The sequence below is a fragment of the Ascaphus truei genome, chromosome 20 (assembly GCF_040206685.1).
Source record: "Ascaphus truei isolate aAscTru1 chromosome 20, aAscTru1.hap1, whole genome shotgun sequence".
Taxonomy (NCBI): domain Eukaryota; kingdom Metazoa; phylum Chordata; class Amphibia; order Anura; family Ascaphidae; genus Ascaphus; species Ascaphus truei.
This window is the reverse complement of record NC_134502.1, coordinates 21,970,208-21,996,424: the sequence shown is the minus strand read 5'-3', so window position 1 is coordinate 21,996,424 and position 26,217 is coordinate 21,970,208. Positions and strand designations below refer to the sequence as shown.

The window sequence follows — 26,217 nt, the reverse complement described above, 5'->3', positions numbered from 1 at the left end:
GGTTAAACACAATAATAGGCCCACCGTCCCTGCAGGTCCGAGGAACGTCCCTCTGGGCAGTACCCACAGCCTCTGCCTCACTCTGCAGGCTCTGGGACCGGTTGCCAGACCAACATCTCTCTCTCTCTGTTACCTGCCTGATTTTAAACCCTTGTTCCTTCAGGAGTTCTCTGCTAATTAGCTACACCTGTAACTAGTCTCTGCAGGAGGAATTTAACCTCCGCACTGTCTCTATCTATCTATCTATATATAAATATATATTATATATATATATATTATATATTATATATATATATATATATATATATATATATATATATATATCGTATATATACAGTATATATATATATATATATACAATATATATATATATATATATATATATATATATATATGTAGTGATAATATATATATATATATATACACACATAGCTATTTTTTTGTATATATTTAATCATAAAGATTCTCGTGAAAAAGAACAATAACGATCACTTAAACTGTACCAATGTCAAATATCATCTTTATTTGCCACCGGAAAAAAAAAAGAAAAGAAAAGAAAGAAGTATATTTGATACCATGCTCACTCAACCACGTGAAAGTCTTATTGTGTTCTGTGCGTGTCATAGAAAGAACGGAATTATCAGACTGTAAAAGAAGGAAATTAAAAAAACAAAAAAGTGGGAGATGACTGTCCTACATCATTCCCCAGAAGTCTTTATGACGTGGAAGAGGGTGACGTTGTAAAGAACTTGATGACCGTTATTCAAGTGTAAAGTACTCTCTCTCGTGGGTTGTAGTCAGCATGGATATGTGCGAGTATTGGTTATGGAATGGGATATCCGTGTACTCATACGTAGAAGTATTTGTGTAGTAGGCAAAGTAGATCTTGGCCCCTGCTAAGTGGGAGTTTGTCACGTAGAGGGTGCCGCAGATCATGAAGGACTCTCCGGCACTCCGTTTCGGGTAACCGGTGTCCCAGGTCTGGAGGATCTCCAAGGTTTGAGGGTCCATCTTGCTGACCACGATGTTCCCCGCGTTCTGGTTGGTTGTGTACACGGCCAGAGTCCGTTCTCGTCGACCATGAAATCAATGTCGGAGAAGCCGCCCCAGGAGTAAGGGAAGGTGTTGTTGTAGCCGGCGTTATTGAGGTTTCTCTGGACGGAGACGCTGCGCGACCGGAAGTGGTACTTCACTACAATGTTACTCTGGTACTTATTGTAGAACAGGGAACCGTTGTAGACGACGTGACCAGTGCCGGCCCAGGGTGAGGGAGAAGGTGCTGACGAAGTTCTGACCTTTGATGAAGTCATTGAGGCTTCGGTATTCCAAAACTCGGCGGCCCTTGTAATAGCCATCCATGTACCAGACCTGAAAGAGAAGAGAGAAGATGTTCTGCTAAAATTCAGCAGACTTAGGGTGACCGATTGGAATGTATCTCTCCCTGACCTAAAAGAATATTTGTGGGGAGCAATAGGAGGAGTTGGGCAGTAGGGCGAGGCTATATGGAGTAATAGCAGCAGTTATAGGGAGCAGTTAGCAGTACAACGGCTCAGGGTCATCCCTTAAAGTGGGAGGAAAGGAGATTTCACCAGCAACAAAGGAAAGGGTTCTTTATAGTAAGGGCAGTTACACTGTGGGATTCATTACCCATGGAGACTGTGATGGCAGATACAGTAGATATGTTTAGAAAGAAAAGGTATACCGGCATATACAAAACAAGTAAATATGGGAAGGCTGTTGATCAAGGACACATCTGATTACCATTATTTGAAGTCAGGATGAAATGTAATTTTCTCCTTATGAGACATTTCGTTTGCTTCTCTGGATCAAAATAGGATAAAGTATCTGTCATCTTAATTTAGCATCAGTTGGACTTGATGGGACATACATCTTTTTTCAAATTCATCTACTACAATACCAGGGCCGTCTTAACACCATTATAGGCCCCCGGGCAAAGCAGTGCACTGGGTCCCGCCAACTCTCCGCTACAAGTCGTAATTTGTCTCCTTCTACCGAGTTAGCGGGAGATTTGCATGTTGAGGCGGTCGTGAACGTAAAATGAGTGTTAAATTCTGGTCTGTGCATGGATTAGAATGGGGCCCCTATGCTCGTGTGTGCCCCCGGGTAACTGCCCAGCGTGCCCATGCGTTAAGACAGCACTGTATGTAACTAAGTCTAGCTACATCTGTAGGAAGAAGGGGCAACATCTGTAGGGAAGAAGGGGCCACATCTGTAGGGAAGAAGGGGCTACATCTGTAGGGAAGAAGGGGCCACATCTGTAGGGAAGAAGGGGCTACATCTGTAGGGAAGATGGGGCTACATCTGTAGGGAAGAAGGGGCTACATCTGTAGGGAAGGAGGGGATACATCTGTAGGGAAGAAGGGGCTACATCTGTAGGGAAGAAGGGGCCACATCTGTAGGGAAGAAGGGGCTACATCTGTAGGGAAGAAGGGGCCACATCTGTAGGGAAGAAGGGGCTACATCTGTAGGGAAGATGGGGCTACATCTGTAGGGAAGAAGGGGCTACATCTGTAGGGAAGAAGGGGATACATCTGTAGGGAAGAAGGGGATACATCTGTAGGGAAGGAGGGGATACATCTGTAGGGAAGAAGAGGCTACATCTGTAGGGAAGAATGGGCTACATCTGTAGGGAAGAAGGGGCTACATCTGTAGGGAAGAAGGGGCTACATCTGTAGGGAAGAAGGGGCTACATCTGTAGAAAGAAGGGGCTACATCTGTAGGGAAGAAGGGGCTACATCTGTAGGGAAGGAGGGGATACATCTGTAGGGAAGAAGGGGCTACATCTGTAGGGAAGAAGGGGCCACATCTGTAGGGAAGAAGGGGCTACATCTGTAGGGAAGAAGGGGATACATCTGTAGGGAAGAAGGGGATACATCTGTAGGGAGGAAGGGGCTACATCTGTAGGGAAGAAGGGGCTACATCTGTAGGGAAGAAGGGGATACATCTGTAGGGAAGAAGGGGCTACATCTGTAGGGAGCAATAGGAGAAGTTATAGAGAGGAAAATAAAAACCATTGTTCCAATTTTCTTACAGAAACAGGTGACCTACACACATTACCCTGACTTTATAAGCCCTTCAGTCACGGCTTTAAAGATTGTATAGGATTGGTATTGCCATTCAAGTCAATAGTGATTAGGAATCAATAATAGCTATGATCATTTGATAAACACCCATCTCAGTATCAGTATTGAAGAGCCATTGCATTGAAATGCAGAATGGATCGCGTCACGGCCTAGAATGAACAATGCCATAGATAACATTGCCCTCCCACTTAGCATTAATGGGATTTCCACCAATATTCAGTAGTGCTATTACTTAAAATGCATGGCACTGCTGCGGGGGATCAATAGTGTTACACGTGCGCTCGGGACCGATGACATTACGACTGAGATTTAATTGTATTACAATTTGCAGTCGATAGTGTTACTGCTTAGAATGGATGGCGGCTATCACTTGGATTGTGTTACTGCTAAGGATCAATAGGGTTACGCTGTTATGTAGAAGTAAAGGCATTGCCACACAGAGTCCAATATGGGATCGGGTGATCCAAACACAGTGATATGTTTAATAGGTTAGAAAAGTCAGCACCATGTAGGACCAAAGTGCATTAATGAGAGTGAAAGGGTCAGTCCCATGTACATACTGTAGAATCAAAGTGACCTAATGACAGGGACGTGTTTAATGGGTTAAAGGGTCAGTCCCACGTAGGGCAAAGTGACCTAATGACAGGGACGTGTTTAATGGGTTAAAGGGTCAGTCACAGGTAGGAGCAAAGTGACCTAATGACAGGGACGTGTTTAATGGGTAAAAGGGTCAGTCCCACGTAGGAGCAAAGTGACCTATTGACAGGGACGTGTTTAATGGGTGAAAGGGTCAGTCCCACGTAAGCGCAAAGTGACCTAATGACAGGGACGTGTTTAATGGGTTAAAGGGTCAGTCCCAGGTAGGAGCAAAGTGACCTAATGACAGGGACGTGTTTAATGGGTAAAAGGGTCAGTCCCACGTAGGGGCAAAGTGACCTAATGACAGGGACGTGTTTAATGGGTAAAAGGGTCAGTCTCACGTAGGGGCAATGTGACCTAATGACAGGGACGTGTTTAATGGGTTAAAGGGTCAGTCCCACGTAGGAGCAAAGTGACCTAATGACAGGGACGTGTGTAATGGGTTAAAGGGTCAGTCCCACGTAGGGGCAAAGTGACCTAATGACAGGGACGTGTTTAATGGGTTAAAGGGTCAGTCCCACGTAGGGGCAAAGTGACCTAATGACAGGGACGTGTTTAATGGGTTAAAGGGTCAGTCCTACGTAGGAACAAAGTGACCTAATGACGGGGACGTGTTTAATGGGTTAAAGGGTCAGTCCCAGGTAGGAGCAAAGTGACCTAATGACAGAGACGTGTGTAATGGGTTAAAGGGCCAGTCCCAGGTAGGAGCGAAGTGACCTAATGGCAGTGACATGAGTGATGGGTTTAACGGTCTGTCTCCGCTAAATCAATTCTACATAATAATACTGCTAATTCCTATTAGGTAAGAGGATACATGGTTCTTGTCTTTGGTACCGTCATAATATTAATGCCGCAAAATAAGAGAGCTCTAGGGGCTTCGCTCTGCTGCGCAGTACCATTAATCGTAAGTAGTCAAATCATACATTGGATGATGTAAGTCATTGGTCGTAAAATACAATACTATTGATCCTATGATTAATATCATTCATTATATTTAATTATTCATGGCACATTGCAGTTATAGGAGGAGTCATGGTAAGTTGTTATTGTGGCAGTAGGTGGAGTTATAGGGAGGGGTTATATGGGGTAATAGGAGGAGTAATAGGGAGGGGTTATATGGGGCAGTAGATGAAGTTATAGGGAGCGGTTATATGGGGTAATAGGAGGAGTGATAGGAAGGGGTTATATGGGGCAGTAGGTGAAGTTATAGGGAGGGGTTATATGGAGCAATAGGAAGAGTTATTAGGAGGGGTTATATGGAGCAATAGGAGGAGTTATAGGGAGGGGTTATATGGAGCAATAGGAGGAGTTATAGGGAGGGGTTATATGGGGCAATAGGAAGAGTTATAGGGAGGGGTTATATAGGGCAATAGGAGTTATAGGGAGCAGTTATATGGTGTAATAGGAGGAGTTATAGGGAGAGATTATATGGTGTAATAGGAGGAGTTATAGGGAGGGAGGGGTTATATGGTGTAATAGGAGCAGGGCTGCTAATAGGGGGGGGGAGGAGCCGAGACATCTGTCATGGCCCAGTGTTATTCCGGGGGGGGGGGCAGTGCTGGAAGTTGGGCCTGGCTCGAGGTCAGACCCAACTTCAGCACCTGACTGCTGGGCATCTGATTGCTGCTGCAGCAGGCATTCCTCCCCTGCCAGTCGGCATCAAAAGTTGGGCGTAAGATGCGCGTGGGCACGGGAATCGGCGTTGCACTGGAGGCCTTCCATCTCCAAGTGATATTTTTGTGAGTGTGTGCGTATTGTGTGTGAGTATATTTTATGTGGGTATTGTGTGTGGGTGTTGGGGAGGGGGGGTATTGTGTGTGATTATTGTGGGGGGGCTGTTGTGAGGGTGTATTGTGTGTGGGTAGAATTGTGTGTTTGTGTGGGGTGGAATTGTTTGTGTGTGTTTGTGGGGTAGAATTGTACGTGTCAGGGGGGGAATTTTGTGTGGCCAGAGGGGGATTGAGTGAGACGAGGGGGCATGTGAGTGATAGAAGGGAGGGAGAGTGTGAGAGGAGGAGGGGAGAGTGTGTGCGTTAAAGAAGGCAGGGGGATAAAGAGCGGGGATAAGGGAAGGGAGGGAGAGGAAGAGTGAGGATAAGTAAGATGGGGAGAGTGAGCGAGAGGGGGAGAAAACTACAGTCGGGTAGTGTGAGAAGGGGGGAGTTAAATAGTGGGGGTGAGAGAGTGAGGAGGTCTTACAAGACCACCGACAGGGGGTGCTCCAGTTTTGGGAGGAGTTATAGGGAGCATTTACACTATATGGAGCAGTAGAATGATTTATAGGAAGGAACTACATGGAGCAAAAGGAGAATGTATAGGGAGCGGTTATATCCATCCTGCCTCACACCCAATGTGATTATACACCCTGGACTACTCAAAAGCCTTTCAGCGTCTACGGAATGTTGGCGGAGAGCTCAGAAAACCAGCGCACCTAACACCACTCATTCTAATGGCAAACATCGCGACTGTGTGGCCTGCCAGCAATTACTCACATTTCTATTTTATTTATGTATGTCAACATTTATATAGCGTCCTTATGCAGGGCTATTTGCACTGCGACTCTCTTTAGCAGGGAGTCTCAACCCAGGCCCTCCGTTTCCAACTCTGTCACATAGTCCCCGAGAACACCCCTTTCAAATTCCAAAAGTGGCTCTCTGTCGCCCATATAAATACGCAAAGCCTGATGCCCAAACTGGATGAACTAAGGGCATGGTTTCTTTTGCATAAGCCTAAAGCCATCGTTATCACCGAAACATGGCTAAAACCCTTGATGCATCTATCTCTGTTCAAGGATACACCATTTTTACGAAAGGTAGGTCAAGGAGAGGAGGAGGGGTGTTATTTTATATTGAAAACTCCTTACAATTTACACTGACAAAATGCGCCCCCCCCCCCCCCCGAAGCCCACCTTCTTTTGAAATCATAATTGGCACAATTAGTCTCCCCTTCTCTACGTCTATTCTTTTTGTCGGCATCTGCCGCCCGCCCTACCGCCCAATTACAATCGCTGACACATGTCACACATTTTCTTGGCACAATTTCCTCTCTGAATGGAAAAAGTGAGCTGTTAGTTCTTGGGGATGTCAACCTCAATTGGGTTAACCCTAAAAACAACCAAATCTGGACATAGTTCAAGTCACTAAATTGAACGCAACTAATTTCCCAACCCACACGGACAAACCTAAAATCTGGTCACTACTCCTTGCTAGATTGGATTCTATCCTCCTGTCCAAACAGAATCCAATCCTCTGGTATCCTACCTGATATTTTCAGTGACCGTGCAATAGTGTACTCTGTAAGTGAAATCAGACCACCCAGGTCAAGTCCGAAAATCTCCTCACTAGAACATTTATACACTTTAACTCACAACAATTTCTGGCTGATCTTACCAACTGCCCTTGGTACAGAATCGACCTGATACCTGACCCCGATTCTGTGCTTAATTATTTCCAAACCGAGTTCTTAAAGCTCGGTGGCACCCATGCTCCGCTACGCAGAAGAAGAGTGTGTGTGGGGCTCACCTTCCATGGGTTAAAACTGACCTAAACGACGTTGGAGATTTGGTTGTGGTACAATGGCCACGACCAAATGACCTTGACCTTGTGAGCTCCACCCCCTGCCAACAGTGCTCGCAATTTTAAATTTGCCCTGGTATCTGAAAAGGATATTACACAGGCGCGCCTAACATTAAATCTAAACAGCCAATGTGGACCAGACCTAGTGCCATCAACGATCCTACGACTGGGTGCTCCACCCATTGCCAATCCGCTTGCCTCCCATATCAACTCTATTTTGTCTTCAGGCCACATCTCACAGACCTGGAAAACCGCCAGAGTTGTCCCAGTCTTCAAAAATGGGGACACAAACACTGTCGCCAACTGCAGGCCAACCTCTCTTCTCCCAATACTTTCCAAAGTCATGGAAAAATGTGTCCACTCCCAATTAAGCGACTGCTATAACAAGACTAATTTCTTTAGCCAACTCTAATCTGGCTGTCGCCCCAAACACTCCACGGTAACTACCTACTGCTAAAAGTTTGCAATGAGATCCAGTGTGGAATGGAACGGGGACATCTCACTGGTGCAATATTACTGGATTTTTCAAAGGCTTTTGATACTGTTGATCATGTTATTTTGTTAAGCGAGATAGGTTGTTTCATTTATACCTATCAAGTAGATCTCAATATCTGTCTAGGGCTCTAACTCCTTGGATGTTACCTGTGGGGTCCTGCAAGGCTCTGTTCTGGGCCAACTACTCTTTTAGTCTTCATTAATGATCTATCTACAACTTGTAAGGCAGCTTGAATGCACATGTATGCGGATGATACAATCTCAAACTGTATGCACACAGCCCGAGCCTTTGACACGTACTTCAATCTGATTTTTTCAAGACTTGAATACTGCATTTCCCCAAACAAACTGTTTTTAAACACACAAAACTGTAATGATGGCCTTTGGGTCTGAGGCTAAATTTCTAAAGCTACCAACTACTGTACAGAGCTACAGATCAGAACCAGCTCTAATACAATCCTAGGCCCTGTCACTAGTTTCAAATATCTGGGCATATGGGTTGACTCCCATTTAACATTTGGGATGCACATTGAGACTCTGAATTCCAAAACCTATGCCAAACTAAGTGACTTTAAGAACAAATCCTCCCTAAGCCTGCTGGTCAGAAAGTGCATCGTACAGCAGATGCTAATGCCGATTATAGACTATGGGGACTAGTACATGGCACAGCACCCCAATCACACCTTAGAAAACTGGACACCCTCTACAACTCAATATGCTGTTTTGCCCTACAATGTAACTACAACACACATCACTGCGAAATGCTCAAAGAACTAGATTGGCCATCACTTGAGTCTACTCTAGGCGCAAAGTTCATCTCTCCTGTCTTGCCTTCAAATACTTTCTGGGCAAGCTACCCGTCTATCTGAACAAGCTCCTAACCCCCTACCACATGCAGCACTTATCATCTGAGATCTGACTCCAAAAGACTGTTCACGGTCCCAAGGTTCAACAAGGAATCAATCCGCTCCTCCTTCTCTTACAATCACATTTTAATCTGGTCTGTAACAGCTTCATATGCCATAATTACATATTATCTTTAACTGTAAAAATAATGTATAACGTCTGTTCATTTAATGTAACCAGGTATCTGTCATCATAACTCTGTTCCCAGGACATACGTGAAAACGAGAGGTAACGCTCAATGTATTACTTCCTGGTAAAAACATTTTATATAAATAAATATCGGCAATAGGAGGAGTTTTAGAGAGGAGTTATACTGGGAGGGTGTGGTTATACTGAGCAATAGAAGGAGGTACAGTATGGAGGAGTTGTAGGGAGGGGTTATATGGAGCAATAGAAGTTATAGGGAGAAGTTATATGGAGCAATAGGAGGAGTTATAGGGAGGGGTTATATGGAGCAAGAGGAGTTATAGGGAGGGGTTATATGGAGCAATAGGAGGAGTTATAGGGAGGAGGTTAAATGGAGCAATAGGAGGAGTTATAAGGAGAAGTTATATGGTGTAATAGGAAAAGTTATAGGGAGAGGTTATATGGGGAAAATGGAGGAGTTATAGTGTGAGGTTATATGGAGTAATAGGAGGAGTTATAGGGAGGGGTTATATGGGGAGTAATAGGAGGAGTTATAGGGAGGGGTTACATGGGAAAATAGGAGGAGTTATAGGGAGAGGATATATGGGGTAATAGGAGGAGTTATGGGAGAGGTTATATGGGGTAATAGGAGGAGTTATAGGGAGGTATGGTGTAATAGGAGGAGTTATAGGGAAAGGTTATATGGGGCAATTGGAACAGTTACACCATCACTAAATAATATTATTAACCCCTTGGGTGCAAGAGGGGGGAAGAGAAAAATATCAAATACGACATTTTGTTTCAGTGAACCCCCCCCCCCCCCCCCCAGTAACATCCAGGGAACGTGATAACCAACGTCATATGTCAACATTCCGGTGCCCCGTGGCCCTACCAAGCAGTGGTACAGTACACGTCCATACCCCCACCTCTGCATTCAACGGGCGTCCTTACAGAACTCCTCTTCGTGCTTCAGCCCAGTTGTCCGCCAACAGCATCTGCCTCGCAGACTCGCCCCGCGGAAAAAAATGATACGATTGACGGCGGAATCGCTCTTTAATCACCCTCCAAGTTTATGCTTTTAATGAAAGCCTCGAGTCTATCTTAAAACGCTTTCTGGCCCCGGGCCACTGCGAAGTAGAGGTGAAGAAGCGGGTGTCGTGGGGATTAGAGGAGAGAGTGAAGGATATGATAGATATATCAATGGAGAGAGAGACAGATAATGGATAGAATAAAATAAGAGGCAGTAAGTGAAGGGAACAGCGGCGGATTGGAAACAGAAGGTCTTAGCCCCCTTGGGGACAAATCCTTTAGATATCCTTGACCTTGATCATAATTCATACCTGTCGCCGAACTCCGGGTCGCAGTGTGGTACTGTGCTGATTTGGTATTAGCATTTGCTAGTCTGCTGGTGTATTAGAGTTAAGGGCTGTGCCTCGGCCAGCCCGAATCATCATTGTACATCTGATCTGGAGTTTGTGGAGTGTTAGGTCATTGCGGAAATGTGTGCAGACTCCCAAACCTCACCGGTCTATCCTTAATGTGTGCAAAGCTAAGACTCGCAGGTCTCTTCTTCACGTGTGCAGAGCTGTCCAAACCTCGCGGGTCTATCCTTAATGTGTGCAAAGCTAAGACTCGCAGGTCTCTTCTTCACGTGTGCAGAGCTGTCCAAACCTCACGGGTCTATCCTTAATGTGTGCAAAGCTAAGACTCGCAGGTCTCTTCTTCACGTGTGCAGAGCTGTCCAAACCTCGCGGGTCTCTTCTTCACATGTACAGAGATTTCCATCCCTCACGCGTCGCTTCTTCATGTGTACAGAACTTTCCAAACCTCACGGTTCTCTTCTTCATATGTACAGAGCTTGCCAGTCCTCGCAGGTCTTTTCTTCATGTGTACAGAGCTTTCCAAACCTCACGGGTCTTTTCTTCATATGAACAGAGCTTGCCAGACCTCACAGGTCTCTTATTCATGTTTACCGAGCATTTCAAACCACATGGGTCTCATCTTCATGTGCACAGAGCTTTCCAAACCTCAAATATCTTTTCTTTATGTGTACATAGCTTTCCAAACCTCACGCGTCTCTTCTTCCCGTGTACAAAGCTTTCAAAGCCTCACATGTATTTTCTTCACGTGTACATGCATGTTCAAACTCTACAGGTCTCTTCTTCACAAGTACAGAACTTTCTAAACCTCGCAGGTCTCTTCTTCATGCGCACTGGAATCCTAAACCCCCTATTATAACCATGGAGACATTTAATTTGTCATGCTATTTAGGTTTCTTATAAATCCTTTAATTTCATTAGCTCCGACTGGCTTATTCCACAGGGGATAAAAACAGATTAAGTAAAAGCAGCCAGGAAGTTCAGATCCTGCTGTATGCTCCGTGTTGAATGAAGCACAGTTTTCATTATGCGCTGCCTGGTAGGATTGAAAAACACTTTCCTTTGAAATCTTGCTTTGGCGAGCTTTTTTTTAAGGATTGTTAAAGCTGGAGTTTGCTAGTGCCATGTTACACACATATACATGCTCTGTCTCTGTCTGTCTCTGTCTGTCTCTGTCTGTCTCTGTCTGTCTGTCTCTCTCTGTCTGTCTGTCTCTGTCTGTCTGTCTCTGTCTGTCTGTCTGTCTCTGTCTGTCTGTCTGTCTCTGTCTGTCTGTCTGTCTCTGTCTGTCTGTCTGTCTGTCTGTCTCTGTCTGTCTGTCTCTGTCTCTGTCTCTGTCTCTGTCTCTCTGTCTCTGTCTCTGTCTCTCTGTCTCTGTCTCTGTCTCTCTGTCTCTCTGTCTCTCTGTCTCTCTGTCTCTGTCTCTCTGTCTCTGTCTCTCTGTCTCTGTCTCTCTGTCTCTCTGTCTCTCTGTCTCTCTGTCTCTGTCTCTCTGTCTCTGTCTCTGTCTCTGTCTCTGTCTCTGTCTCTGTCTCTCTCTCTCTCTCTCTCTCTGTTTTTGTGGTATCTTTAGGCGACACCGATTTCAATGGTAAGATTCTTTCATCTTGACCCTGAGCTTCTTGGAACCATCTCTATGTTATTTCTGTCCTGCTGGAGATGTGACCTCAAGGTCTAAACACCGGTGTGTAGATGAGCTCTTGCCAATGATCTGCAAAGTGATGTCGCCACCTTCCCGTGTCCTTCCTACTGCTACATCAGGCTGCCTCGGTTAGACTGTTAAGTCACCAGATATAGTGACCTCCAGGTCACTTTCCTCTGTGGTTGTTGACAGGTGGTTGACAGCAAGTCGAATCCTGTATTTTGTCTCTGGCTTTGGTGGTCCAAATGCAATGATCGCTAAACTCTAGTTGGGACACTCTCTTGACCATTTCCTAAACGGTCCTTACCAGGGTTGCCACCACTCCGGGTTTAACCCTGAGACTACGGGTTTCAGCCACTTATCTCCAGGCTATGGGTTGAAGCGACTAATCTCCGGGCGGGGTCGACGGCATCTCCCCCTGCAAATCCTGTCAACATAGCAGCGTGACGTCAAATGGCGCTGCGTTGTCATGACAACGGGACGTTACGTGACTCCATAAGACACCCTGTTGTCATGGCAACTTGACACCGAGTGACGTCATGATATCACATTGTCATGGCAATGTGTGCCATTTGAAGTCACTGACTGCACCTTTCATGGGAAGATGGTGCTGGTGTGGGGTGGGGGGGGGGGGGAGAGGTGATGCCGGGGGAGATGGTAAGAGAAATAAATATATCAAATATATTGGTCCTTACTCTACTCACCCTATTATCGGCACTGGGGGCCATTGTGTCCGTCATCCACGACCCGAACCTTGATCCAGAGGCGCGTACTGTGATCGGGTTACTGACACCTGTGAGCTTTCCACAACCTAGAACAGAAAAGAGACAAGTGGACCATGGGACATCATCAAAGGACAACCAGTTCTGAAAGTTTGGCTATCTACAACGTTCACGAGTGTATATCTGTCCTCCTACACCCTTTTTTCTCCCCGGTTCATGTTATACATCGATGCAAAGCCCTTGGCAAGGACTGTTGCGTTTCTGAAAAAGGTTTTTCGTGTCCACTCTCCCCCCACCAGGCTGTGTTTATTTTACTGCCTCTCTCTAGAGGAGTTATACAGTTAGGTCCGGAAATAATTGGACACTGACACAATTTTCATAATTTTGGCTCTGTACACCACCGCAATGGATTTGAAATGAAACAACCAAGATGCAATAGAAGTGCAGACTTTCAGCTTTAATTCAAGGGGTTGAACAAAAATATCGTATGAAACGTTTAGGAATTGCAACCATTTTCATACACAGTCCCCTTATTTCAGGGGCTCAAATGTAATTGGACAAATTAACACAATCATAAATAAAATGTTCATTTTTAATACTTTGTCGAGAATCCTTTGCAGGCAATGACTGCTTGAAGTCTGGAACGCATGGACATCACCAAACGCTGGGTTTCCTCCTTTGTGATTCTTTGCCAGGCCTTTATTGCAGCTGTCTTCAGTTGTTATTTGTTCGTGGGTCTTTCTGCCTTAAGTTTTGTCTTCAGCAAGTGAAATGCATGCTCGATCGGGTTGAGATCAGGTGATTGACTCGGCCATTGTAGAATATTCCACTTAAAATGCTCCTGGGTTGCTTTTGCAGTATGTTTTGGGTCATTGTCTATCTGTAAAGTGAAGTGCCGTCCAATCAATTTCTCTGAATTTGGCTGAATCTGAGCAGACAATATATCCCTATACACTTCAGAATTCATCCGGCTGCTTCTGTCTTCTGTCACATCATCAATAAACACTAGTGACCCAGTGCCATTGTAAGCCATGCATGCCCATGCCATCACTGCCTCCACCGTGTTTTACAGATGATGTGGTATGCTTCTGATCATTAGCCGTTCCAAGCCATCTCCATACTTTTTTCTTCCCATCATTTTGGTACAGGTTGATCTTAGTTTCATCTGTCCAAAGAATACTGTTTCAGAACAGGGCTGGCTGTTTTAGATATTGTTTGGCAAAGTCTAATCTGGTCTTTCTATTCTTGAGGCTTATGAATGGTTTGCACCTTGTGGTGAACCCTCTGTATTTGCTCTCGTGAAGTCTTCTCTTTATGGTAGACTTGGATAATGATATGCCTACCTCCTGGAGAGTGTTCTTCACTTGGCTGGATGTTGTGAAGGGGGTTTTCTTTACCATGGAAAGGATCCTACGATCATCCACCACTGTTGTCTTCTGTGGACGTCCAGGCCTTTTTGTGTTGCAGAGCTCACCAGCACGTTCTTTTTTTCTCAGAATGTACCAAACTGTTGATTTGGCCACTTCTAATGTTTCTGCTGTCTCTCTGATGGATTTTCTTTTTTTTTGCAGCTTAAGGGTGCCCTGTTTCACTTGCATTGAGAGCTCCTTTGACCGCATGTTGTGGGTTCACAGCAACAGCTTCCAAATGCGAATGCCACACCTGGAATCAACTCCAGACCTTTTACCTGCTTAATTGATGATGAAATAACGAAGGAATAGCCCACACCTGTCCATGAAACAGCTTTTGAGTCAATTGTCCAATTACTTTTGGTCCCTTGAAAAAGAGGGGGCTACATATTAAAGAGATGTAATTCCTAAACCCTTCCTCCAATTTGGATGTGAATACCCTCAAATTAAAGCTGATAGACTGCACTTTAAGCCCATATTCATTATTTAACTGCAACTTGAATTTATTTTGGTACACAGCCGAAATAACAAAACTTGTATCAGTGTCCAATTATTTCCAGACCTAACTGTACATTATTTCACATATTTGGGCAACTAATAAATACACAATGTATGGGTCATGGGCTTTAATGTGTCTTCCAGCACCACAAGACGGATAACGGCAGAAGACATCTTAGTAAATATGGGCCATGGAGTTTATCATGTGCACAGTGCTGTACATATCATTTTGCAGATACAATCGAGGGCACAAGAAAATTAATTGTCCAAAGGTCACAATGTAAGTAATAAAGAGGCAAGAACCCACTATAAGCACTCAATACCCCCTGATGTATAATGTGAATGTTAAAAATAATTTTTAATGCTATACTAATTAAAATAATGGGTGTTAAAATTCAACAAATGACGCACATATATGATACCCTATGATGAATATATATGATATTCCGGGTAACTAAGTAAGGCGACAATTTGAGGTTAATTGGATCAAATTGTCCCAGGGAGCCGGTATACAGTAATCCCTATTAGTGGTTAATTAGGTGTATGCTGGTATCAGTGAGGGGCTGTTCAATACCTGTCTCAGGTGTCAGACAGGTCCCAGATGGTGAAGGTGAAATGTGAAATAGATCATAATATGCTAGGTACAGACAAAAAGATCAGTATTTCAAACCAGTGTGTGCTCACTTTGCAAATCATAAATCCATAAATGGAAAGTGTAGACTCTCTCTACAATCCAACATGTAGCCACCTAACAGCAACTGGTTGACTCCTGAATAGTAAAAGAGTGGGCTGTTAAACACAGAACACAATGTGCAGAGGCTCATAGACTCCTATAGGCAGTGTGGTTGTCAGTATACCTGTGCACATATTCATGAATGTGCTTCCACTGTCAGGAGTGCTAATGCCACTATAAAACTGTGTATGATCAAAAGAAACCTATCTAGTATGCAGAAAAAGGTTTCATGGTGGATACATGTAGCCACCTAACAGCAACTGGTTGACTCCAAAATAGTAAAGGAGTGGGCTGTTAAACACAGAACACAATGTGCAGAGGCTCAAAGACTCCTATAGGCAGTGTGGTTATTAGTATACCTGTGCACATATTAATGAATGTGCTTCCACTGTCAGGAGTGCTAATGCCACTATAAGGCTGTGTATGGTGGAAAGAAACCTATCTACTATGCAGAGAAAAGAGTGCTTTTCCTGGTAATGTACAGGTTAATAAAAGCTTCAATCAGACTTAGAACTATGCAACTAATTTTGACAGATTTATTATAAATCATTCTTCCTGGTAATGCACAGGTTATTAAGAATTTATATTAGTGTTAGGGACCCTTGAGATGTGGTCTGCCGTGTAGTGGCTCAGGGGCTTACAAAACTTTGGCCAAAATGTTAAACTAAAAGACCATTTTATTTAATAGATATCTATACATATATATTTAAGCACTGTACCGTGTATAACTTTCACTGGATGTGCACTGAGCTCTGTCTGTGTTTCATGTTCTGTCTCTGGTTTTAAAGGAAGAGACCAATACCCCATATACAAAAAAAAATCCGAATTCTTATGGTCTTTAAAAGCTACGATGTCCTAATCATGCTTTTCGATTGTCTGTGTTCTAGTTATCAGACCTTACTCCAGTCGTTTCATTTCCAGCTGGGGAGGCTATAAAAAAGTAATCTGCTTTTAACATATTAATATTTGTTCTTTCCCAGAGTCTAAATTGCCTGCAGAAAAGGTTTTTGAGAAGCATAAATCAGGCTTTTTTCCCCCTTAATACCTCTGGGGCACCGAGTAGAGGGAGAGATCTTTATATGAGGAGGTGGACTTTAATTTATGATAGTCACTGGGGAAAGAATTGACAGGAGCTGAGCTAGGAGATCAAAAAAAAACCAATAGCTTCAACTCGCTCAGAGGAGTGAGGTTACCGTGTGTGGTCACAGTGCAGATGGCAGACACAGAGCGGGGGAATGCAGTTTCATTCCACAGTGCTGGCAAAAAAAACACGTCATCTCCCCCGAGTGTCACAATTAGATTGTCAGCTCTGTAGGCCAGGAGCTCATTTGAGGTGAAGGGTACAGGCAAAAATTAGGAAATTCTATCAAACATATTTAATCCGGATCTTTTAATCTGATGTTTGAATAAAGGCCACAGAGATTGAGGGGGAAGGTGGGATTGAATGTGGGAACGGTGTGTTTAAGATGGACACATTGTGCAGTGTGATCCACGCACTCTGATATGATAATAGAAGAGAGAGATCGCTGGAAAATGATCCCTTTTGACGCAATGGAGGGAGCTATGGGACATGGTGTTTGTCCCTCCCACCGCAGGGTGACACAGTGACACAGACAGGAGGGAGCTATGGGACACGGAGTCTGTCCCTCCCCCCGCAGGGTTACACAGTGACACAGACAGGAGCGAGATATGGGACATGGTGTTTGTCCCTCCCACTGCAGGGTAACACAATGACACAGATAGGAGGGAGCTGTGGGACATTGAGTCTGTCCCTCCCACCATAGGGTGACACAGTGACACAGACAGGAGGGAGCTATGGGACATGAAGTTTGTCCCTCCCACCGCAGAGTGACACAGTGACACAGATAGGAGGGAGCTATTGGACACGGAGTCTGTCCTTCCCACCGCAGGGTGACACAGTGACACAGACAGGAGGGAGCAATGGGACAAGGAGTCTGTCCCTCCCACCGCAGGTTGACACAGTGACACAGACAGGAGGGAGCTATGGGACATGGAGTCTGTCCCTCCCCCCACAGGGTGACACAGTGACACAGACAGGAGGGAGCTATGGGACATGGAGTCTGTCCCTCCCACCACAGGGTGACACAGTGACACAGACAGGAGGGAGCTATGGGACATGGAGTCTGTCCCTCCCACCGCAGGGTGACAGTGACAGGAGGGAGCTATGGGACATGTAGTCTGTCCCTCCACCCGCAGGGTGACACAGTGACACAGACAGGAGGGAGCTATGGGACATGGAGTTTGTACCTCCCACGGCAGGGTGACACATTGACACAGACTGAAGGGAGCCATGGGACATGGAGTCTGTCCCTCCCCCTGCAGGGTGTCACAGTGACACAGACGGGATGGAGCTATGGGACATGAAGTTTGTCCCTCCCACCGCAGAGTGACACAGTGACACAGATAGGAGGGAGCTATTGGACACGGAGTCTGTCCTTCCCACCGCAGGGTGACACAATGACACAGATAGGAGGGAGCTATTGGACACGGAGTCTGTCCTTCCCACCGCAGGGTGACACAGTGACACAGACAGGAGGGAGCAATGGGACAAGGAGTCTGTCCCTCCCACCGCAGGGTGACACAGTGACACAGACAGGAGGGAGGTATGGGACATGGAGTCTGTCCCTCCCCCCACAGGGTGACACAGTGACACAGACAGGAGGGAGCTATGGGACATGGAGTCTGTCCCTCCACCCGCAGGGTGACACAGTGACACAGACAGGAGGGAGCTATGGGACATGGAGTTTGTACCTCCCACGGCAGGGTGACACATTGACACAGACTGAAGGGAGCCATGGGACATGGAGTCTGTCCCTCCCCCTGCAGGGTGTCACAGTGACACAGACGGGATGGAGCTATGGGACATGAAGTTTGTCCCTCCCACCGCAGGGTGACACAGTGACAAAGAGAGAAGGGAGCTATGGGACATGGAGTTTGTCCCTCCAACCACAGGGTGACACAGTAACACAGACAGGAGGGAGCTATGGGACATGGAGTTTGTCCCTCCCACCGCAGGGTGACACAGTGACACAGACAGAAGGGAGCTATGGGACATGGAGTCTGTCCCTCCCCCGCAGGGTGACACAGTGACACAGACAGGAGGGAGCTATGGGACATGGAGTCTGTCCCTCCCATAAGATTCCCATATCACATAGAAAAAGTCCCATATCTAAACCAAATGATTATTATTGGTATTTAAAATCACTTTTTTTTCGAGTATCTACTGTCTAATTTTCAGAGACCTTACTCCAGTCAGTTCCAATCCACCTGGGGGAGGCCGAAGAGAGTAATCTACTCCGAATTGCCTGCAGCAAAGGTTTTGGGAAGCCTAAATCAAGCTTCTTATTAAAACTTCACTCGAGAGCAACCGGCCTTATAAAATATCGGAGAATGAGGACGAAGAACAAGGAAGAAACATACGGTGTAATACTACCAAGGGTTAGTTTTTCTTAATACATCTGAGTAGAGGGCGAGATTGTTCATAGGGTGAGATGGACTTTAATTTATGGTAGTCACTGGGGAAAAGAACTGTGTAATTTGACAGGAGCTGAGCTAAGAGATCGAAAAAACCAATCGCTTCCACTGGCTCGGAGGAGTGAGGTCACCGTGTGTGGTCATTGAGCAGATGGCAGACGCCGAGAGGTGAATGTAGTTCAAATGCAAAGGCCGGCAAATCATTTTTATCTCCTTGAGTACCGAAATTAGATGGTAAACTCTTTAGGGCAGGAACTCTACTGGTATCACACCAGCCCCCAAAATATCTTATAATCTAATGCTTGGATAAAGGTCACACAGATTGAAGGGGAGAGTGAAATTGAACCCAGGAGCTGTGTATTCAAGAGGAATATAATGTGCAGTGTGACATCCATACTGAAACATGGTTAAAAAGAAAAGAGAGATCTTTTGATATACTGTAATCATAATAATATGTTCTTGCTAGTCCTACGTAGCGCTTTACAGAGACATTTTGAAGGCACAGGGTCCCTGCCCCGTGGAGCTTACAATCTATGTTTTTTGGGTGCCGGAGGCACAGGGAGATAAAGTGACTTGCCCAAGGTCACAAGGAGCCGACACTGGGAATTGAACCAGGTTTCCCTGCTTCACACTCAGCGCCAGTCAGTGTCTTTACTCACTGAGCCACTTCTTCTCCCTTAGTGATTCACAGTGAGTTATACACTTCAGTTGACCCAATATACACTAATGGGATCGCCCTCTTAAAAGTCACGATCATCCCCCTACACATATCATTTTGCCCAATATGTCATTGATGTCATTTGCCCAATAGATAACAGGATCCCGTTCATAAAAGTCAGACGACCCCTCTACACACATCAGCTGCCCGTAGACTTCAATATGACCACCCTTTTGCACACACCAGTTACCCCCATAAACTTAAATACTGTAGGATCAACCTTTCACGCACATCCGTTTACACATAGTTGTCAAAAGGATCACCCTCTTATACCCTTATCTGCTCACATAGACATTACAAAGATCACCCACTTACGCACACCAAATGTGAATGGTATCACCCTGGTCATGTGGCCACCAATGGGTATAGGAGGCGTTGCACATTACACTCAGTTGATCCACTTAGATACCAATTGGGGCACCCTCTTTACAAGTACACTCACACGTAATTCATCAGGCTTAGCACCGAGCGGTAGATATACCTAGCTTCTGCATGCAGGCGTGCAACCTGGACTCCAAAATCAGGACTCGTTGCTGAAGTTCTTCGTAATCATAAGCTCCCATCTCCTCTTGTATCATGAGCAGGACGGTGGAGAGGTTCCTCACCTCGTCCTTCAGCTGGACAATCATCTTGGTGTCGGACTTGTACTGGTCGAGGACGGGGATTAAGGGTAAAAGCTGCTTCATTTTATCCTTCAGCTCCTGTGGAGAAGACAATAGCGGGTCATCAGAACACTAGAATGGTCAATGCATAGGGAAGCCATATTTCAGTTTTTATAAGATGCCGAAATCCAGTATCAAAGTGTGACGTTATAACGAGTGATGAAGGATTTGCAAATGCTTCGAGCTGAATGGTATCTCCTGCTTGACCGCTATATTCTTTGTTTTTTGTCAACACTGCTCTTGGCCTGGCAGGGAAACACATACACTGAACTAACAAGTAATGCCTGTAGGGATGGTGGTCATGGTGTTATGAGATGACCAGACAGTGTCCTAACTTTATTATTGTAATAATTTAGTAAGGCGCCATCTATCGAAAAAGTGAACTATGACACTCAAGTAGAAATCTATTACTGATTTCATTGCAGTCATTTTAAGTTCAGGCATTTCATGTCAAGGCACTAACATACGGGACAATCATGCATCCCGGCAGACCATTCCGGGACAACGGGGAAAGTCAGTGAGGGACAATCCCGTGTGGCAACCTTATCAATGTATTATGTGAGGAATGCTAATTGTCAGGAATATCCGGACAGTTTACGAGTTCCTTCTTTCTGTTCCTTGTCTGACCACCGGGTGTGCTGCTGTTTCTGCCTGCTCTGGGTTTTCCTCTGATTGTCTCCTCTTGGGTGCTCCTGTCTTCTGTCTCTGCCTGCCATATACACTGGCGACACACTTCATTCGAGCTCGGCTAGTCCCACGAATTCGGGTATACCCGGGTGTATTGAGGTTTGTGACTGTTTTCTGCCCGAGTGCATTGAGGTATTTTCCAGGCAGGGATTGAAGCATTTTATTCCCGCTGGCTGCAATACTGCACAGTATATATATATATATACTGCATTACAATTCATGAATTTATGCCATCTGGTAGACATGCGAAGCATTGCAGCCTATTAAATCCTAATCATTATCATTTAACAGATCAGCCGCCCGTCAGCCAGGCATGAACCGTGGCTGGGAAGGCAAACGCAACGGGGCTTGTCGGAGGGGAGGAGCGGCGCATTCCAGGTATCTGCCAGGTACATACTGGGTATTTGCTCGAATAAAGTGTGTCGGTGCAGTAGTTTCCTGTCTCCTGCTCCTCCTTGCCTTGCTTTGTGTTCCCTGGACTTCTCTGCCACAGCCTATTCCTGATACCTGTTCCTGTACTTGCAATTAAAGGCCCTTGCCTATTTACTTGCTTGTCCCTGTTTGTTTCCTGCTTGCTAGTCCCAGAGCTGTTCCCGAGTCCCAGTCCTGTTCCCAGGTCCCAGTCCTGTTCCCGGATCCCAGTCCTGTTCCCGGGTCCCAGTCCTGTTCCCGGGTCCCAGTCCTGTTCCCGGGTCCCAGTCCTGTTCCTGCTCCACTGCCTTCTGCCTGTGACCCCGACCACGCCGTCTGCCTCTGACCTCTCTGCCTGTGACCCTGACCATGCTATCTGCCGCCTGCCTCCAACCTCTGCCTGTGACCCCGACCACATTCTCTGCCTGTGACCCTGATGAGTCTTGCCTGCTCCCTGCTGTTCTGGCCACCGTGGTCCTACCCGCTATGGGAGTCTCCCTCGTGACACTAACGCTGTATACTGTAGGTATGTGGCAAAGTAGTGAGAGGCAAATGAGCACACTGAACATGTCACATTTAGCTCCCTACCATTATAAATGGTTATTTCCCTAAAGCTTTTCCCTGCTGCATAAAACAGCTTGTATGTATGTATGTATGTATGTATGTATGTATGTATGTATATCTTTATTTATATAGCGCCATTAAAGTACATACCGCTTCACAGCAGTAATACACATGGCAATCATATAAATAACAAATAGGACAATGAAGTGCAGAATCGTTAACGTGTGCCCATTTGCCTGCCACTACCCAGAATCCTTGTCTGTAGCATAACCACTGGATGACATGAGAATTGGGTGAGTGAAGTAGGATTGAGGACCTGTGGGTTAGGTTGCCAGGTGGCATCTCCAAAAATACTGGGCACAATGGTGAAAGGTGAGAAGCTTCGAGACACACATACACAGACCTATCTCACCTCTGTCTGCGCCACGATATTTCCCCATCCCCTTGGTCCCACCACCAGACTCCTAACACCTCCTCCTCATTTGGCTGCATTACCCAGCAGGTGATATCCCCTTCCTCTTTAAGCCAGCACCCATCATGACCAGTCAACTTACCTACCCCTAGTACTATCCCATTAGTCATTCTGGCCCTCCTTTCCTCTCCACTGTTCCCATCCCACAGTGTTTTCCCTCGGTACCCTTTCCCCTTTTTATTTCTATGCTGTATCCAATAAACACTTCAGCAAAATAAGAAGCTTCCCCTTGCTTGGTATATGGAATTGAGTTAAGCTGCCTGTCTCTACTCACTTGCCACAGCGAGCTCGGGACAGAACAGTGTCTGGTCTCTAAATCATTACCATATTCACATCGCATTGCAGAATCAATGACCAAGCTTACACTGATGGGTTCAGAAAGATCAACTAGCTATCTCTCAGCCGGATAATTTGCTCTGCCTTCCTTTTGTCCCAGGCTAAGCTGTCTAACACAGCACACAAAAGCTATGAGGAGACCATGTAAAAAATAAAAATGACTAAGAAGCTTAGTGTGACAGGCGAGTCGTGTGCTCATTTGCGTATCCCATGTTTTATACTGTAAGTATTATTAAAAGTACCTGTAAATAGCTTTACCCCAGTGTTTAGCAAGTTTCTGCACTTGTTGACACTGTCGGCACTACAATACAGGGCCTGGATCAAATAGTCCATGAAAAATAGTATTCTGTAGCCAACTCTAGAGGATTCTGGGTAGAGTACCTGAACGGTTCGTGTGGGCAATACCACTTACCCACAATTCAATGAAAACTGAATGCACGGTGACTGAATTTTGGTAGACTCCCTTACCGTCGGCTCTCCATTCCATGAATAGTGCTGATAATCTAAACTGTGTAATACGGCCGGCTTTCGTTTATACTGGTTACAATGGATTCGACGCAAAAGGTGACACGGCCTGTCATTACCCAGAATCCCTGGCTGGAGTGGAAGGGTTGCATACTAAGAGATCATGGTGAAAAGCCGGGTTGCAGGCCTGCCTGGAACGCACCAAGGTGCTCACAAGTGATATTTTTAGTTGCGCTAATTTAATACTAATACTCGTAAAGGTGCAGTACAAGCATCCAATTACAATGCTGATAGCATTTTAACGAGAGGCCGCTGATTGAGGGAGACTCCGGGCTTTGCTGTTTCCTCTCCCAGACTCCTCCGCTTGGCTCATCCTAGGTGTTCATAGGCTTTTCTTTCCTCCTCAAGTGAGGGCGGTGACATCATCAGACTGGCATTAAAGCTTCGTCTGCCACATTCTGCCACGTTGTTCTATCCCGGGGCAGCGGGGATTTTCATAGAAATTTGGAAAAAAGTTGTTATTTGTCATATATATATATATGCTACTTGATAATTATTCCTGAACTATATTTATTTTACATTCATTCTCACTCAAATTATATATTTTATTCTAGCCTGCATATTAGAGTGTAAGCTCTGCGGTGCAGGATTCCCTTCTCCCAATGGTTCCCCCTCACCCTGTATTGTATCTGTATCCCTCTGTATATTAGAGTGTAAGCTCTGCGGGGCAGGATTCCCTTCTCCCAATGGTCCCTCCTCTCCCGGTATTGTATATGTTTCCCTATGTATATTAGAGTGTCAGCTCTGCGGGGCAGGATTCCCTTCTCCCAATGGTTCCCTCCTCTCACTGTAATATATCCCTCTGTATATTAGAGTGTCAGCTCTGCGGGGCAGGATTCCCTTCTCCCAACGGTTCCTCCTCTCCCTGTATTGTACCTGTGCCCCTAATTATTATATCACAAACGGACAGAATTTAAAAAATAAAAAAAGTAGATCTACAGTATATTCTGCAGCAGTGTGATTTCTGCAATCTGACAGATTAAACATATCCTAAAATATGAAACAGCTTGTAGTAATAATATGCTGCATTCCTGAACCCATCTGATTAATTCCAACTACATATACAGGTTGGCACGTCAGAGGCAAAGCGAAGACATAAAGGGACAAGACATCAATGGTTTTGCATGTGGCATCATTAGCATAACTGCGGGCAATGCACGGTGTTCTGGGTAATAAAGGGAAAAATCCAAATTTCTTCCCATTACCAAGTCAATGGCTTGTGACTTTAGTGTTATCGATGCAGGTGTTCTGTATAATGACAGTGATCTTCTTTGGATCCTGGGAGGCCTCTAATACTTAGGTGTTAAACTCGCCCTCAATCACCTTCATTTCAATTTATTTTTAAAAATTAAAGTGCTATTCCCAAAGAATAATCTATTTTATTTCTTTGGAGACCTCTAAATGTGGTCAACCAAGAGTTTTCTTCACCGTTATCCCACCACCGTTCTTATTCGAGAGAGTCAAAAGAGATAAAGGGGAAGAGCTGCGTTTTCTTCTACTCCTCCGCCGCGTTTATTACACAATGATATCAGGCCCAAGGGTGCTAAGCTTTAGCCCGTCTTTACCCCCCGTTCATTTGAACGTTAGCCTCCTTTGGTGGATCTGGCCAAAGACAGCAGTGGGAGAAGATTTAAACCTTGTCAAGTCTCCGCTCACTGACTTTAATGAGTTAAAAATACTTATACTGTAGGTGTTTAGAGTTTGGTAAAAACAAAAAGGCACCGTGATGTGACCCCTTAGACATGTCACTGCCATTAGTACACTTTGCTCCTAGGAGATACTGACCCCTTAAACATGTCACTGCCATTAGTACACTTTGCCCCTAGGAGGGACTGACCCATTAAACATGTCACTGCCATTAGTGCACTTTGCCCCTAGGAGATACTGACCCCTTAAACATGTCACTGCCATTAGTACACTTTGCCCCTAGGAGGGACTGACCCATTAAACATGTCACTGCCATTAGTACAATTTGCTCCTTGGAGGGACTGACCCATTAAACCTGTCACTGCCATTAGTACACTTTGCTCCTAGGAGGGACTGACCCCTTAACCATATCACTGCCATTACTACACTTTGCCCCTAGGATCGACTGACCCTTAATCATGTCACTGCCATTAGTACATAGTAGAATCTAGGAGACTGACCCCTTTACATGTCACTGCCATTAGTACACTTTGCCCCTAGAAGGGACTGACCCCTTAAACATGTCACAGCCATTAGTACACTTTGTCCCTAGGAGGGACTGACCCCTTAACCCTGTCACTGCCATTAGTACACTTTGCCCCTAGGAGGGACTGACCCCATAAACATGTCACTGCCATTAGTACACTTTGCGCCTAGGAGGGACTGACCCCTTAATCATGTCACTGCCTTTAGTACACTTTGCCCCTAGGAGGGACTGACCCCTTAAACATGTCACTGCCATTAGTACACTTTGCCCCTAGGAGGGACTGACCCCTTAAACATGTCACTGCCATTAGTACACTTTGCCCCTAGGAGGGACTGACCCCTTAAACATGTCACTGCCATTAGTACACTTTGCCCCTAGGAGGGACTGACCCCATAAACATGTCACTGCCATTAGTACACTTTGCGCCTAGGAGGGACTGACCCCTTAATCATGTCACTGCCTTTAGTACACTTTGCCCCTAGGAGGGACTGACCCCTTAACCATGTCACTGCCTTTAGTACACTTTGCCCCTAAGAGGGACTGACCCCTTAAACATGTCACTGCCTTTAGTACACTTTGAATCTAGGAGAGACTGATCCCTTAAACATGTCACTGCCTTTAGTACACTTTGAATCTAGGAGGGACTGAACCCTTATACATGTCACGGCCATTAGTACACTTTGCCCCTAGGAGGGACTGACCCCTTAAACATGTCACGGCCATTAGTACACTTTGAATCTAGGAGGGACTGACCCCTTAAACATGTCACTGCCTTTAGTACACTTTGCCCCTAGGAGATACTGACCCCTTAAACATGTCACTGCCATTAGTACACTTTGCCCCTAGGAGGGACTGACCCATTAAACATGTCACTGCCATTAGTACACTTTTCTCCTAGGAGAGACTGACCCCTTAATCATGTCACTGCCATTAGTGCACTTTGCCC

The 26,217-nt window shown here is 45.4% G+C and overlaps 1 protein-coding gene across 1 annotated transcript in view; it reads right to left on the bottom strand.

Moving 5' to 3' along the window:
* Positions 1-522: 522 nt before the first annotated feature.
* OLFM2 (olfactomedin 2) overlaps positions 523-26,217 on the bottom strand; it is an 84,506-nt gene continuing 58,811 nt past the window's right edge. Inside the window, 7 exon segments of the mRNA XM_075577411.1 lie at positions 523-766; positions 769-801; positions 804-1,058; positions 1,061-1,272; positions 1,274-1,368; positions 12,571-12,677; positions 19,923-20,142. Of these exon segments, the coding sequence (XP_075433526.1) occupies positions 699-766; positions 769-801; positions 804-1,058; positions 1,061-1,272; positions 1,274-1,368; positions 12,571-12,677; positions 19,923-20,142 (990 nt within the window). The 3' untranslated portion in view covers positions 523-698.